This window comes from Eptesicus fuscus, chromosome 19, assembly GCF_027574615.1.
Source record: "Eptesicus fuscus isolate TK198812 chromosome 19, DD_ASM_mEF_20220401, whole genome shotgun sequence".
NCBI lineage: Eukaryota > Metazoa > Chordata > Mammalia > Chiroptera > Vespertilionidae > Eptesicus > Eptesicus fuscus.
In genome coordinates, this window is record NC_072491.1 from 14,969,062 (window position 1) to 14,986,954 (window position 17,893).

Here is a 17,893-nt window from a genome sequence, read left to right on the forward strand (position 1 = left end):
TTTACTCAACAAGTGTTTACCTATTGTCTACCATACATGATAGTTTTTTTTTTGTTTTTGTTTTTTTGTTTTGTTAGATATTTTCATTTTAGCTTCAAGTGGTTAAATAGCTAGTTTCCCTTATTTATATAGGAAAGAGCTACATTTTCTTTTTTGGTAGGTTGCAGATATAGGGGGAGAAGAGAGATTTTGAGCTGAATTCTTACACCTTCACATAAACCAGCCAAGAAATTTAATTTGCAGTCTCCATTCTTTATTTAATTCAGTTCAGAGATTTATCAGTACTTAGTTGTGGAACAATAGTTTATTTTCAAAGGGTTATAGATTTTTCTGAGACACAAATACTCTAGACCCGTGGTCGGCAAACTGGGGCTGGCGAGCCACATGCGGCTCTTTGGCCCCTTGAGTGTGGCTCTTTCACAAAATACCACGGCCTGGGCGAGTCTATTTTGAAGAAGTGGCATTAGAAGAAGTTTAAGTTTAAAAAATTTTGGCTCTCAAAAGAAATTTCAATCAGTTGTACTGTTGATATTTGGCTCTGTTGACTAATGAGTTTGCTGACCACTGCGTCTAGGCTTTTTGGATAACCATAAAATTATAATTGTCTTTTTCTGCCATAAAAATAGGTTGGAAAGCACTTCTCTAGTTCACAGGTTGACGAATTTTTTCCCTACAAATTGAATTTAGTGTGTGTTAGCTCAACTCGATTATTCCTCATAGATAAACTTTTTAAAGTAATTGTCTCCAGTGGTTCTCAAACAGCAGTGAGATCATACCTGGTGGGCTTGGTGAAACACCGATTGCTAGGCCACATGTACAGAATTTCTGATTAATTAAGTGCTAGGTGGTGCCCAGGAATTTGCATTTCTAACAAGCCCCAGGTGATGTTGATTATGTTATTTTGAGGCTTTCACTCTGTGAACCATTCATCTATACACATTTTTTTCTACTTGTCTCTCTTTGACTCCTCAGTTACTTCACTTTTCATTTTTATTATTCTATCCAGAATGCTTTTCCTAATATCTTTCTCGATCTTCAGGTTGCCAAGTCAAATACACTGTTGTGCCTATGTGTAGAAATCATTCGGTATAGTGGATTTCTCCTATTGTTTAGGAAACTCGCTTCTGTTTCGTGTTGAGGTGTCTCTCTCTCTCCTATTTTTTTCCTCTGAATGTTTTTTCTTAGTGTCTCTGTCTCTCTTTTCTATTTTTACTTCACACCCTCCCTTTTTCCCCCTCAAACTCTAAATGTTAGAATTCATTCTGGGTCCTCTTCATGTCTTTATTCTCTGGTCCTAAGTGATCTGTCTACTTACTCCTGTCTGTGTGCTAGTACTAGTAATTCCAAATTTATGTCTCCAGCTCTGACTTTCCTTCTAAGCGGTATTGTAGCTTAACCGATTGATTTCTTATATGCCCACTTGAATAGCTTATGGGTGTTGCAAACAGTAAATCCACAATTTATCACCATGTTTAATAAATCCTAAGATGTATGTTTTTATTTCAAAAATCTATGAATCTTATATACAGTAACATCTTAGATTCTATGAAACAGAGTAATTCCTTCCTACTCCTTCCCTAATCCAGTGTTCTTCCTCCAGTCTCCTCCCACTCTTAAATGGTCTTTCCTTACTTTATTTGTTAATGCCAGAAACCTGGGTGCTATCCTTGACTCTCCAGTCATTCATTCTTAAACCTTAATTCTACCTCCAAAGCGCCTCTCGGTTTTCTCTTTTCTTACCACATCTGTTGCCAGTACCTTTGTTAAAGCCCTAATCACCTGTCCCTTGGATTATTGCGAATGCCTTTTGACTCTTGGCATCATCCAATTCAATCTCTATTTAGTGCTTAGATTCATCTTTTAAAAATGTAAATCAGTTTATATCTCCATTTTACTTAAAGTCCTTCAAGGAATGAAATTCACAGTTCTGTCATGTGGCATAAAAAGGCCTCACTGAGCTGGTTTGTGCTGCCTCACCCATCCCCTTTAGCATTATATTTGCCCTCATTCCTTTGGGTTCATGCACGCTGGTGTCCCAGCAGTTCTTTTACAGGACCATGCTATTCCTGGAATGTTCTTTCCTCCACTTTGCATCTGCCTATCTTCTTACATGTCCTGTAGGTCACATATTTCAGTTCTCATCTTTAAACATCACTTCTTTAGAGGTGTTCACTGACCCCTAAATTTAAATTAGATCTTACTGTTCTCTCTCAGTGTTTCGTAATTTCCTATGTGACTCTGAGGACTTATTTATTGTGTTTATCCCCACTCTGTTGTGTATCTCATCTTTTAACCCCATACACTAGAGCTTAGCACAATGCATAGCAAATGGAAGGGGATTAGTAAATATTTTTAAACAAGTGATAGTATGAATAGAGTTTCAAAAGATATATGTGCACATATAGTCCTAACATAAATCCTTTTTCAAATGTAAGGCAAAGAAGGAGCATATAAGCATGGGAAGTAGATACTCATTCTCAGTTGTCAGTGACACCAATTATCTGACAAAATGATTAAAATTTTTCTTTTTATGAGAAGGTAATTTCTGAAAAAGTTGAAAAATTATTTCACAATAGTAAGTATTTCATAATAAAAGTAAAGTTTCTTTTATTTTTGCTAATAGAAATTGAGTGCATCTCTTTTGTCACTTTCATACACAACTATTCTTTTGTGTAAGCAATTCTTTTTTTTTTTTAATCCACCAAATATTTTTAGGAGGTTTCAGCATTAAAAATAGTATTGTATTTCACTCCAGGGACAACGTTTAATTGCTTGGCTTTTTGTTATAGTGGTTATCGGCAAACCACTATTTAATTTCTAAAACGATCTTTACGCTTTGGAGAATAATTCATGTCTGTAAACCAGCATGAAAAAGATAGCATGAGTAACAGTCATAACCGATAGTCTTTTTCTTTTTCAGAATATGTTTTTTTTTTTTTTCATTTCTGTTTATTATTAGCCTTTTCTCTTCTTTTAGGACTTTTGTTCTCTAGGGTCTGTCTAGAGATCACAAACTTGGTATCCTACATTCCGTAAGTTTTACTCCGTTGGAATCCCAGCTTTCTCTTGACGTGTGTAGTGAGTATTAGAGACAGAGTCCTTGGAGGCAGCCAGTACCACACAGTGTAAAATGTCGATAATGCCTTTGTCTGTCCTTTCCTTCGCCGTCCCCTTTACCGCACTCTCTTGTCTGTCCGGCTCTCACAGGAGACATGGATTACAACTGGTTGGACCATACGTCTTGGCATAGCAGTGAGGCATCCCCAATGTCTTTGGTGAGACATGTGGGGCCTTACTATTTAATCTCTGTTATCATTTCACGTTTCCTTTTTTATTTACACTTTTGCATGTTTTCTTTTTTTGTATCTTTTTTTTTTTTTTTAATCCCACACCTGTAGGGGACAGTCAAAAGGGAAAAAGAAAAACTAGTGAGCAGGCAGTTTTGTCGGACTCTAACACCAGGTCTGAGAGACAAAAGAAAATGATGTGCTTTGGTGGCCACTCTTTGGAAGAGGATTTGGAATGGTCCGAGCCTCAGATTAAGGACTCTGGGGTAGATACCTGTAGTAGCACAACCCTTAACGAGGAGCATAGCCATAGCGAGAAGGTACTGAGATCGTGGAGCCTGCCTTTTAACCTGCTCATTTGGTCTTCGTTTGCTCTCTGTCACTCATTCAAACAGAACATAATAAAAGAACAGGGCATTTCAAGGGTCGATGTAGCATTTCTTAAGGTGCAGAAAAGAAAAACAAAACCAAAACAAACAAATCAAAATATTTCTTGCTTGCTTTGCTGTTTTTGTTGTTTGACGGCATACCAAAAATAAAAAATAAAAAAAAAGTAAATGAAATAAAAATTAGGAACAAAGGAATGTTTTGTCTATGGTCGCATGAGAGACTTTTGTAATGTTATTATAAACTACAAATATAAAGAATTTCTTGGATTGGCTTATTTGATTGCTTGGGTATATTTTCCTTGGGATGAAAAATTGTTAATAGTTTGAATCCCAGGCAAAAGGGAGCTAATTGGGTCTATTTGCACAGAAAAAGTTGTTTTTCTTTTTTCCCTTTCACTGTCATTTTGCTCTTTTGTTTTATTGTCATAGCATTTCAATGTAGCATTAATTAGTATCAGAACCATTGCTGTCTGCTTTGGTATTTATTATTTTTGCTTTTAGTGTAGTGAGACTTTTAAAATCTTATCACCATGTAGATGTGACTGACTAGAACTTGTCTTTTGCCTGCTAAATTTTGCATGAAGATGTGCATGTTACTTTAAGATAACTGTGAAACGTGATTACACAAATCATTGACTTTGTTATTTGACATATAATTCATAATGGAATGGAATGGTATCATGATTTCTAAAAGGATTAGTTCTGCCCTGAGAAAGAGATAAACTCCTAATATTTTAAAGGTTATAGTTAGCAATGGATATCATGGAATTAGCCAATAAAATCAACTTACTAAATAGATCAAAGACCTGAAGGAATCAATGAATCTCTAAAAAGTGGGAAATGTAATCTATGCCCACCTTTGAATTAGGCCTATTTCTCCCGGAATCAATTGGAAAGTTATTGGGGCATGTGTGTTTCTTGTAAATTTAATCTAGAAACCTATTTCACGAAAGCCCCTCATCAAAGGTTTGACTTTTGTGTTTTATATCATTTGACCTTTTAAGTTTTATTGCAATAAGGTCTCTCAAAGTTTTCCAAAAGTGTTGCAAGACTAAATTGTCATTTTTAAATGAGTTTACTTTTATAGAATTTCAGTCTATTTTTCTTACCTATGATTTTATTAATCTTCAGCATGTATGTTATTAAATTAGGATTTGAACATATTTTCAAGATTTCTTCGATTTTGTAAAACTATATAACTTCAGTATTGTGTCAAAAGACTGTAAGAACTTGAAGTAATTTGACTTTGAAAAAACTTGAGATAATAAAATTCAGGTTATTGGCATAATGTAGTAAGTCTTTTTTGATCAAATGTTTTGAATGCAAACTGGTTTGTGTAATCATAGTGCGATGGCAATCTGGAATTTAGAGAGATTGTACAATAAGGGGTCACTTGTCATAAGAGAGCATTAATTTTCTTTGTTTTTTGATGCAATGTCAGCACCCTGTGACATGGCAGCCATCTAAAGATGGAGATCGCTTGATTGGTCGTATCTTATTAAACAAGCGTCTGAAAGACGGAAGTGTGCCTCGAGATTCAGGAGCCATGCTTGGCTTGAAGGTATGGGGTGAAATATGTAAGGTTTTGACTCTATGTTACTTCACAGATTTATCAGAGAAGCACATTCCTTCTTCCTTTACCAAATTAGTGGCTTTTCGTTCTGTTTTCAAGAATTCACGAATATTTGCCCTCAATATCCATTTCTTATTTTTCAAGTTTTATTTAAGAAGTTTCCATTATTCTACAATAATACTCATATGTGTAATTTTAGAAATTATAATGAGTTATATACTTGAATTCTAAATACAGTGCAAAAACTTATTTTACCTGTACAGTTTGTCCTTTATATCTGTATCTGTGTTTATATTCTATTTATTTATTTATTTAAAATATATTTTTATTGATTTCAGAGAAGAAGGAGAGGGAGAGATAGAAACATCAATGATGAGAGAGAATCCTTGATCAGCTGCCTCCTGCACACCCCCTACTCGGGATTGAGCCCGCAACCCAGGGATGTGCCCTGACTGGGAATCGAACCATGACCTCCTGGTTCATAGGTCAAAGCTCAACCACTGAGCCACACCTGCTGGGCTATATTCTGTTTAAGTGATAGTTTTATTCAATGACTAAATATGCAAACTTGAGAAATATAATATATGTATTACTTAGGAATATAATTTTTGTATTAGTATAGCAAAATATGTGTCTGTATGTATGTGTGTGTATCTGTGAGAGAATACTATTTGAAATCTGGAAGCTCAAAAATGCTTATTTAGGAGATTTCATATAAATACTAATTTATATTACACCAAATACAGTTCTGTGTGTTTTTTTTTTTGTGTGTGTGTGTGTGTGTGTGTTTTTGTACATCTGTATGGTGAATTAAAAACTGAAGTAAAAAAAGAGTAAATGTTTTAGAGTTAGCCATTGCTACATAGAACATAGTGAGAACAGTGAGAAATATTAGAAAACTTAGGGTGTAAGTGGAATTGGGCAACTAACATTTATTGGGTGGCTGGCAACTCATCTGAGCACTTTACATCTATCATTTTGTTTAGCACTTACAACAGATAAAAAATAAGCTTAGAGAATTGTCATAACTTGCCCATGGTCACAAGATGGAGATGAAGGTGGGATTTAGATCCAGATCTGCCCAGTATCGTGTCAGAGCAGTGTAGTGTGATGGTTAGGAAGTCTTGGCTTGATTTCTAGTTACAGCAATGACTGGGTACATGACATTGGTCTTAGCCTCAGACTCCTCATCTGTACAATGGGGATAATAATGCTTACTGAATTGTTACAGTAAGGTTAAGTATAGCAATATATAAACATTTAGTACAGTGTCTGACACACGATAACACATCAATAATATAGTCAGTAATATTATTACTATTAAAATTTGTCAATTCAAAAATAAAATTTAAAAAAATTAACGTAGGGATGTAAATCCAAAATATGTATACATTTAATTTTCAGAATCAAATATAGGAATAAATAATTAGTATTAACTGTACTGCAATTGAGTTTAATTCATTGCAGTTTGGGAATAAATATATGGAATAAGACAAATGAATGGTATTTTAATTCAGATATCTTTCACTCAATTTAGAAGAGGATAAAAACTATTTTAGTCAACGAAGTTAGTTACTATTGTTTGCTTGGCTTGCTATAAAGTTGATATATTGATTGAATTTCAGTTAATAATAATCAAAACATTACTTTTGTAAGAGGCTACTCTTTTTTTTTAAATTTCTTTATTGATTAAGGTATCACATATTTGTCCTCATCCTCCCATTCCCATCCCACACCCCTCCCCACACATGCCCCCACCCCCCTGTTGTCCCCAACCGCTGGTTAGGCTCATATGCTTGCACACAAGTCCTTTGGTTGATCTTTCCCCTTTACCCCCTCCCTTCCCTACCCTCCCTCTGAGGCCTGACAGTCTGATCCATGCCTCCTTGTTTCTGGGTCTGTTCTTGTTCATCAGTCTATGTTGTTCATTATTTCCACTAGATGAGTGAGAACATGTGCTATTAGAAATACACTTATAAGAACCGAAAATGAGACAAGCTATAATGGTTATGGTGACAGGAAATGAATCAGTCTGTAGTGAGTTTCTTTCTGGGCCAACAGTTCTTTTGAGACCCAATTACAATGTCCAACAGTTCCTTATGTGTACATGTCAGCACTGACATTACAGTTCTGGATGGTGGACAAATGGTGGTAATGCAGGTCCGACTCTCTCTGGTTTGGTCCTGGGCAACCTGCAGTGATGCACAGCTGCTAACTGCTAGTATGGGAAGACCACGTCAGCGTCTTCCATCTCTGGACTGCTTCTCTTTTGTCTTCAAGGCTGGAGTAGTCCTGTCGATTCCTCTCTGTTGCTGGAATCCACATGGTCTCGGAGTTGTTTTCTGAAAATATACAAACATATTATCGACCAAAAGTTAATAAAGGAATATTTTCTATAAATTTGACTTGGGATACTATTTCATTTTTTGCCCAAATGATTTTTCTCTGGCTTGTTTTGACACCTTGTGTGTTTTTCATGGGTGTCTTGCTTTTAGCCTTACAATTAATTTTCTAAAGTATTAATTTTCTATATGTAATTTACTTACAGGTTATTTTTCCTTACATGATATTCTTCTACTATACCCTCCTTTTTTGATTTAAATGTTAGGAGGCTTTTGAAAATTTTATAATGTAGTCTTGATGGCTTTTACATTTTAATTTTTTGCACTATAATGTTACTGTTTTAGGTTCATTACATGGTGCACAATTTTATCATGAGATGAAGTACCAATAAAAATTTTAGTTAACACTTTAGGAACACCTTTTTGTCCAGTACAATTAATTTTTCTAGAATATTCGCTTGTTTCAACTAGCCAATTTAAATTTGCCTGAAAACTTGACTACTATTTTACTGTCAAATTTATTACTCTAACAACAATCTTATTTTACCCTGTAAATATTAGTGGAAGGGATTATTTGCCTTCTTGAGTAGGTCCTGAGCATTCCTGGTGGTAGGCTGGATTTAGATATCGTAAACCCACTTCCCCACACCATGGGTACAAGACAAACAATTCTTGTTGGAGTAAGAGGGCAGCTGCTGTCGGCCAAGTCTCTGTCGGTCACCTGGGTCCTGATCTGAGCTGGGCATGGGAAGCACGAAGCAGCCATGGGGGCAGGAGACCTCCCTCAGAAGGGGATAGGGTTCAGGCCCCTGTAATGTTGGGGGGTGGTGAGGGTCTGTGCCCCACAAGAGGCTACTCTTGTAGGTACATCTCTGACTCCACAGCATTATTGGTAATATTTATATATATTTTCTGAAATATATTCAGGATTGGGCAAAAGTAAGTTTACCATTGTGAGTACAAGAAGCACCGTTTATTCTTGTATTATTATTTATTGTAGTATTTTTCCATGCGAACAACTGCAAACCTACTTTTGCCTCATCCTATTAATAGAAACATAAAAATAGAAAAAAATGGGATGCCAATGGTCAACAGTTCACATTAATTCTGAGGAGATTAAGTAAGTGTAATAATTTTCTCAGGAAAAATATATCATCATCATGCACATTATTAATGTGCCTAAAAGGTTATTAATGAAACTTAGGCAGGCTATCATAATTATAGTAAAACTAACAAGTATTTATATTATTGTGATATGTGAAATCTATAACAAGATATATTAATTACATAGTACTGAGATAACATGTTTTTAGAATTGACAAAAGTTAAGAATTCTGTAATAAAGAAATTACAAATTGTTGTTTTTAAGGTATGCAACATTTTCAACAATTAATAGATTAAGTTGTAAAACATTTGGAATATGTAAAAAGATTACTCTTGGGATATGTGCTCAGTTCCTAATAACAACACTCCATTACTTTAAAAATATTTTAAGTATAGTAAGTTATAGTTTTAAAAGCTGCAAATTGTCTCCCTGGCCTGTGTGGCTCAGTTGGTTGAGTGTGCATTAAAGGGTCGCTGGTTTGATTCCAGGTAAGGGCACATGCCCAGGTTGCAGGTTTGATCCCAGGTTGGGATGCATGCAGGAGACAACCAATCCATGTTTCTCTCTCACATTGATGTTTCTCTCTCTCCCTCTCTCAAATCAATAAAAACATATTTTTTAAAGTTTCAAATTGTCTAATTATTTTTTACTTGAATATTCAATCATGTTCATTGGGAGAAAGTATCTCTTACTCCTTTTCTTTATGAAACAGGTTGTAGGAGGAAAGATGACTGAATCAGGTCGGCTCTGTGCATTTATTACCAAAGTGAAAAAAGGAAGTTTAGCTGATACTGTAGGACATCTTAGGCCAGGTAGGTTTCTATCTTTGATTGTTCACATTTAAATTGTTAAAATTGAGTGGTTATGAAAAGTAATCCTCAAATAGAAGTGATTTGACTAGTAATAAAGTGTTCATTTAACTTAAATAAATTTATTCATTAACGGGAAGTAATATTATTTCTTGAACCACATTAGATAAAAGGATTTGCTTGTTTATTTATTTTTGTTTATGGATATTCCTACTCTGTATCTAGTATTCACCTATTTTGTTTCCCATAAGCTTTAACTTAAAAAAAAAATTCCAACATAGTTTAGGAAAAAATTTCATAGATAAATGTATATTTCCTAAAGTGTGTTACTCCTTATCTCTAACGGATAGGAGAGATCATTGAGTGCCTTGGAGAGGATTTAGTAAGATACTAAATCTTAAGCTTTTTACAAGAGAATTTAGACAAAGTGCTCAGCCAACTTAGAATGCAAACTCATGAAACCTATAAAGTGGCGACTGATCTTGATAGTTTCTAGGATTAGAATTTCTGTTGGAATTAACATTTCTATGTCACAAAGATGGTGAAATAGTTCACTCCTGCCTTTGCTCCCCTTCCCAAGAAGAACTAACAACTATTCATGGACAAGACATCACTGAGAAAATCCTGGAGATCACAGAGATAATTGTTATGTAATTTTTTTTTCTGACCCTTGGCCTTTGGGGTGAAATATACCAATCACCCTTGTCATCAAATTTTATGCCGCTGGAGCTGTTCTCAGTATGTTTCCTGTTTCATAATGGTGATTTTACTCCGTGGAGGTTATTGCAGCGTAAGATTGCTTTGTTTTGAGTGTGTATGGGATTAGATTTTCTTTTTAAGGTGTACATTACTGATCCACACAATAGGTGATGAAGTGTTAGAATGGAATGGAAGGCTGTTGCAAGGAGCCACTTTTGAAGAAGTGTATAACATCATTCTGGAATCCAAACCTGAACCACAGGTGGAGCTTGTTGTTTCAAGGCCTATTGGGTGAGTTGGTCTGAGTACTTTCCATACGTGTAGAGCTGACTACGTTAAACAAGTTATGAAGTGCAATCCAAAAATGTCTGATTGCTTTATCAACATACATTATTTCGAGGACATTTCTTTTACTAAAAACACCTCACCAAAAATCATGACATCTCTATCTGTAAAGTTAATTACAAAAGAAGAAATATTTATCTTTTTATTGTTTTTATTTTAGTAACTTAGTAGATGGTTGATGGCATTAGTAGAAGGGGACTGTAGTAACAATTACTTTTAAAGGAAGTTTCATGAACTATGTTCCTTTATATTGTGAAAATGAGGATCGACTATATTCTATGATTTTTATTTTTTCCCCAAATGGAAATTTCAACAAAGAAAGGTAAAAATATAAGCAAATGCCAAATACTCATTTGTTTTTATAGTTTGTTACCTATAGATTAAACCGACAATTTCCAAAAGTTGGCAATAAATATAGTCCTTTGCATCTATGTTATGAGAATTACTCATTATCACAGTAGTCTTTCCTTTATAGAAGCTTATATTCTAAGCCAATGTAAAAGATATACTATAATTAGAAAAAGCAATTAAATATTATAAACTGACAGGGAATTATTAAATTTATTTTCATGGTAAAAACTTTTTAGGGTAGAAATTATTTTGTGCTATAGAATATAATGCCTAGTTTTCATTCATTTAGGAAAAGATTGGACTATATTATTTTGTTATCTTTTTATCCTGTATAAAATGACTTATATCAGTAACTTAGTTTTTGAAATGTTCCTTTCAAAAGTAATGAATCTGGCACATGAAATTTATTTGTTTTTCATTTTGTCTTTTCAAAGTTTTTATTATGTTAAAACTGTACTGTTTCAACCTAGTATATTAAATGTATTTCTTCATATTAAAAGATAATCAACATTTTTGTTTAATGTCTTAAATATCCTTTTATGTAATTTTCTGAATGATCTTAACCATTAATATCTACCCCTTTTGGCAAATCTCAAAAGAAAATGTACATTTTTTTGTGTGTAAATGCAGTTACGTAGTAATTTTGTAAGTCCCAATAAGGAACATGTTTACATTTTTCTAAATGGAGTTATTACATTTAAAAAGTTTCCATCAAAATCTGAATAATTAAATTTTTGTTTTGGTGATACTTTATTTGCATTTTAATATTTAGAACAACAGCAAATAAAAATAAAGAATGGAATAGACTTACAATGTATTTATAAAACTTGTTGAATGCAGAAATTTTTTAGAATGGACAATTGTTTAGTGAGGCATATAGAAAGTAAAGTATATGTTTTTATACATCTGCTATAAATGGGTATGAATTTTAATATCTTTAAAAATTAATTGATCTTAACCAAGAATATAGGTTGATAATGATGAAAATAGTAGTTGCATTAATTGTTGCAACAATTTCTTGTTTTCCTTTTCTATCATTTCAGAGATATACCTAGAATACCTGATAGCACACATGCACAACTGGAGTCCAGTAAGTTTCATGTATTCTAGAAGAGAATGTTGTTAATAATGTCATTCATCAGGAGAAAATGAAGTATCCCGTTAGCCCCATTTTTACTCCCTTTCCAATTTGTCCCTTCCCCTCCATTCAAATCATTCATGCATATCACTTCTGAGTACTAAACTTCACTTATGCTCCAGTAAAAGCCTCTAATCACTTTGGCACATGGTGGCTAGGAAAGTGGAATGACATTCTGTGGACATTAAAAATAAAATTTAAGAGCTAGATGGTGAAGATGATTAAATACCAATGAAGAGCCATTGTTGTTATTCTTTATGTGTGATTGCCATTTCAGGTTCTAGCTCATTTGAATCTCAAAAAATGGATCGTCCTTCTATTTCCGTTACCTCTCCCATGAGTCCTGGCATGTTGCGAGATGTTCCACAGTTTTTATCTGGACAACTTTCAGTATGTAATCACTAAATTAATTTCTTTTTTGAATATCAAGTAGTGTTTTTATTATATGTTGCTAGTTTTTGGTAAACCAAGTTCTTCTTAGAATATAATTGTGCCTTTAACCATCAACTTTCTCATTCTTAGTAATTAATTGAAATTTAATTTTAATTATTTATCATAGTGCTTTCTTTATTAGAGTTAGGTTTCCTATAATGTAATGAGCTTAAGAATTTGTGGAGATATCTACAATGTTTTTTACTTTAGTAATAATATTCCAAAATTCAAGGTTATGATTTTTGCTCCATATCCTAAAATGACTATAAAGTGTCATGAACTTTTAAGGGAAATAAAAATTCTGCACTATACAAAGATGGTATATTTAAGATAAAAGTAAATATTTATGTACTTTTCTCTGCTTTTCAACCTTAAGGAAATTTTGAGTGGGGTAAGAATATTGCTCTGAAATATAATGATACTTGAGATGCTTTTGTCAACAGACAAAATTAAGTACATGAGTAAATATATAATTGACTACTGAGTACACCAGATGATTTTATATTAAATGATCCCTAATTCGAACATTTTATAATGAAAGTTAAAAGTTCAATTATGTGTTTTATGTCTATATTAGAAGAGCTTTGCAAATGTAAGCCCTCACTTTTTTGTTAACTTCTTCAGTTTTATTTCCCTTTTTAAACCATTTTAAAATGTTAAAATATTAAAATTTATCCATCCATATTTTAGAAAAATAAGGTTAGTATTGACAATAATGTCACTAAGTTATTAAATTTGAAACTTTATGGATATTAAGAACTATTTAGATACTCAAAATTCAGACAGTGAGTTTTGTATAAAAAGTATAAATAAAAACTAAACTATTCTTGGATTAATATTTTAAGAGCAAAAGGAAAAATCTTTACTAAATAAGCTACAAAACTTTTATATTTTTAGGAGAAAGGGAGATGTTTGATTTTTACTAAATTTTCATTAATTTAAAAGAGATAGAAAGTATAAGCACACTTAGTATATTAAAGTTTATTGACCAAGTCATTAGACATGTCTGTTCTGGGGGTATTTTGATAAAAAAACTGGCAATTAAAAATAGTTATGCAAGGAAAAAACTGAGCTAATGTTAGGAGATTGTATATGTCTTACTAAAGTAAATTTTTCTCTGTATTCTTTTCCTTTCTCTTTCATAAACAGTGAATTTTTCATTTGAGGACAACGGTCTTTTTTATTTTTCCACAATAGTAGAATCTTTCTCCTTATTCTCTTACATATGTTGACAGTACGAATGTTGTTATTTATGGTTACAAATATATATATATATATATATGTCTTTTTTTCCACCATTTTAGGAAGTGCTAATAAATGTTAGCTGTTTTTCTTTTTTATGCTTGTGTTTAAATAGTTCATCTTTAAGTAATGTTCTGAGTAGCTGGATGATACCAGTATATAAATAAGTGTGTGTGTGTGTGTGTGTGTGTGTGTGTGTGTGTGTAGTTGGCTTCAGTTGGTGGAGGAGGAAGGAGTGAAAGTTATACTTCCATGATAAGTACCACTTTGTTACCTCATTTAAAATCCCAAGGCCCCATTACAAATTGGACTAGGAAAGATTTAGACAAATTTCAGATTCTTCAATTTTTCCTCATGGTTCAAAATGAATACAGTAAAAAGGTAGCATTGTGAAATATTTAGGAGAAATATAAACATAAAAGTTTTACTTATAAATATTTATAATGTTATAAAGTTATAGTATTTAAATTCATAAATGATGCTGGTTTAAAATCCATGTAATTATAATTTTAAATATGTACCATTTTATCATTTTTTTATGAGTTAGAATGAGTATGTTCCAATAAGATAATCTTTACAAATATAATATTTTTTGTGGAAAATCTAGAAAGTATAGATAAATAAATAAATAATAAAAATCACTTATAATCCTTCCACTAAAAGATAATTATTCATATACATATAATTTTTATACAAAACTAACAAATTCATGTATACTATTTGAAAACCTTTTTCATTTACTAATATTGTGCAGTTTTTCATTAAACTTAAAATTGCTTAAAATTATTTTAATACCTATTTATTATTCCATTTTTAACTTAATTTGTTATAATGGGATATTTTGTTTCTCATTTATGTTATTATAAATAGCAAAGCCTTGGAAATTCTTTAATATAAATCTTGCATATTTTGTTAGGACAAAATATTTGTTGGGATAACTTTCCAGAATTAAAATTGAAATATGAAAGGAAAAGAAAATTTTAGAGTTCTTGAGATCTATTGCCCAAATGTCCCCAAAAAATATTTTTGCCAAATTACCTCCAATTATCTTTTTAAGAAATATATGTTAAGGTCTGATTCCATTTCAGCCATAATACTAGTAGCTGGGAATACAACAATGAATAAGATAAACATGAATTTTACCCTCATGAAACTTAATTTTATACTTATTCTTTGCAGGCAGGAAAACATGAGCAATATACCCTTTGGATATAGTCTTTCCTTTTATATTTAACTAGAGGCCCGATGCACGAAGATTCGTGCAAGAACGGGCCTTCCTTCCCCCGGCTGCCAGCACCACCTTTGCTCTGGCCCGGAGCTGCCTTTCCACCTTCCCACGCTCCCCAGAGGCCCAGAGCGGCTGGGGCGGTGTGGAACACCTTTGTCGTCGCAGTGGCGATGACGCAAGTGTCCCACCCCCGGCCGCTCAGCGCCTGTGTGTGCAAATTAACCTGGCATCTTTGTTGGGTTAATTTGCATACTCACTCCTGATTGGCTGGTGGGCGTCACGAAGGTACGGTCAATTTGCATCTTTCTCTTTTATTAGTGTAGATCCCGTTTCTGCCAACTGGAGGCAATTTTGGTATGCTGTAATAATGTAGAGGTTGGAAAATGTGTGTCCAAGTGTATATCACCCTTTGGTAACACCCCTAGAAACTCACAAGGCAGCATCACACTTTCTGTATCCTTGCATTTTATCTTTGGGCATTATTGCTTTTGGTGAGAGTTTACCAGGCCCATAACTCATTTACATAATCATGACATTGCTAATGCCTGAGAAAAAAGATAATTTGCCTAATATGTGATCCGGCCTTCCTAATATATTCATGTCAGTTCAAGGACTGATATATCCTCAAGTATAAAATATACATAAATGCAAATTATTGTTTAAACTTTCATGCTCAAGGTTGTTGATGATTTTTAAAATATTATGCAGTGTATTTCCTCTCCATGCTCGGATTGTGCTGCTGCTTGTGGTTATTCTAGGCATGGCTATGAAAGTGCTGTTAATGTACTTGGTGAGAAAATCAGTGTGAGTTCATGTTTATGACACCTGGACTATAAGTTAGCCTTTTCACTGTCAGCACTCGTGTGTGGATTTAAAAAAATATATATGGGTTCTTCCATATTGAGCAGTTTCCTTCTTCAGAGAATTACTTTTATTATCTCTCAATATTTTTAAATTAATTTGCAGTTTTGGACTACTTTTTGATAATTAAGATAAAAATTTAGCTCTCCTGTCTTTTAAAAGTGAGAAATGGGTCAGAATTCTTTTTTACTATAGGAATACACTGACTTTTTTTTGACAATCTTATTTTACGTTAGGGCCTGTGGTTGATTTATGGTGGCAATGTTTCCCTGAGTTACTTTGTTTTAATATTTTTCTGACTCCATTTTTAATGATGAGTTTGTAAATGCTGTACCTGTCCATTACATATGCCCCCTTTTAAAGGGAATAAGTCACTGAACAATAGAGATACATCTTTTATATCTCCTTAGAAACTCTATAGACTTTTTAAAACTTTCTGCAAACTAAAGTTTTTTTCTCTGAGCGTTTATCTTTCACCCCTCTTGTCAAAGTCTTGTTACTCCAGAAGCATTGCTTAAAAGGAATGTCCTACATAGAGCAGAACAGTCTATAGAAGAAGGTGACATGAAAAGTGCAAAATAAATGGTGGCATACAAAATCAGATTTTTTTATTTGGATGAGTCTGAATTGTTACAGATATCAGGTATTTTCATGTTTAAAATAAATGAAGTAATGTTAATTACAAGTTGCAATGAAATACATGATACTTCACCATTCCTATGTGAAATATCCAGAATCCATAGAGACAGAAGCAGCTTAGCGGTTGCCAGGAATTAGGATGATGGGGGGCACAGGGAGTGGTTACTTAACAGGTAAATGATACCCTATTTTTGGGGGGCGATGAAAAAGCTTTGAAAGTAGAGGGAGGGGATGGTTGCACAGCATTGTGAATGCACTAAGTGCCTTTGGGTCACACACTTTAAAATGATTTGTCGAATTTGAATTTCAACTCACTTAAAAAAACTAATAAATCAAGGTATGTTTTTATAGCCAAGTTTAAAGTGTGAACTTATGGGTGAAGATTATTTAAATTTGCCATAGAATTGAAATAGTTGATTTCAGAATTCCATGAGTTGCCCTTTTGAGATCATTTTAGAAGGTTGACAATGTTTGCCTTAAAGATTAGTTTACTTTAAAGTACTATTTCTTTTAAAGTAATTTTTTAGTTTATGAAGTAATATTTACTTCCATTACCTTGATATTTTTGGTGTAAAACAGGTAGAGCAGGTGAGAGGGCAAGGAAAATAAAATCTACTACTAAATAATGTACCTTGTTAGTACTTTTCTTTTTTCTTTTTCTAAATCCTCACCTGAGAATATTTTTACATTGATGTTTAGAGAGAGTGGAAGGAAGAAGGAGAGACAGAGAGAGGGAAACATCATTGTGAGAGAGACACATCGATTGGTTGCCTCCTGCAAGCCAGGGATCAAGCATGCAACTGAGGTACATGCCCTTGACCAGAATTGAACCTGGGACCGTTCAGTCCTCTGGCCAATACTCTGTCCACTGAGCCAAGCCAGGTCAGGCATTAGTTCTTTACTTTAGTGTACCTAGTTAATTTATATGCATTTCATACATCCCTTCCCCATTTGCTGGAGGATTATCCATCTAGAGTTGTGCAAACAAGGGTCAGTAACACACTCCATATCTAACCATTTCTTTCTTCCTTTGGATGTGTTTCCACACAAAAAGGAAGACAGCTCAGATTTGGTACTCCTTAGTTCTTGGAGAGAGAGAATGAGGATGACTCATGATTGAATGGTAGTCTGTTTTTAAAGTCTTCTTTCCTGAAGGTCTTAGATTTATGTCTTACAAAGTGTAAGTCTGATGATAGGTAAATTGGGCACCAGTCCTCCTAGTCCCTATTAACTGCTTCCATCTAGCAGGGGAATTAGACAAGAGAGGCATCCATGAGAAATGTAAGGAATGGAATGGAATTTTGGTGAAAAGCAAAATTAAATGCCTTGAAATCCATTCCCAAACCCAGAGATACGCATCTGATTTTGTTCCTGATTTAACTGTGGGCATGCCTTAATAAAGGCACACAATTCTGATTGTTGTGGTGTTTTTGTTGGAAACAGTTTCAAATGA

The 17,893-nt window shown here is 33.6% G+C and overlaps 1 protein-coding gene across 39 annotated transcripts in view; it reads left to right on the plus strand.

Moving 5' to 3' along the window:
- Positions 1 to 17,893, plus strand: part of RIMS2 (regulating synaptic membrane exocytosis 2) — a 357,229-nt gene that overhangs the window by 156,210 nt on the left and 183,126 nt on the right. For 27 of the 39 annotated variants that reach the window (XM_054708317.1, XM_028155990.2, XM_054708319.1 and 24 more), the window contains 6 exons: positions 3,208 to 3,275; positions 5,118 to 5,237; positions 9,409 to 9,508; positions 10,372 to 10,495; positions 11,944 to 11,990; positions 12,316 to 12,428. In XM_054708317.1, the coding sequence (XP_054564292.1) occupies positions 3,208 to 3,275; positions 5,118 to 5,237; positions 9,409 to 9,508; positions 10,372 to 10,495; positions 11,944 to 11,990; positions 12,316 to 12,428 (572 nt within the window). Of the gene's footprint in view, positions 1 to 3,207; positions 3,276 to 3,398; positions 3,608 to 5,117; positions 5,238 to 9,408; positions 9,509 to 10,371; positions 10,496 to 11,943; positions 11,991 to 12,315; positions 12,429 to 17,893 lie in introns of all 39 variants that reach the window. The other 12 variants (XM_054708316.1, XM_028155981.2, XM_028155986.2 and 9 more) reach the window with 1 other exon arrangement.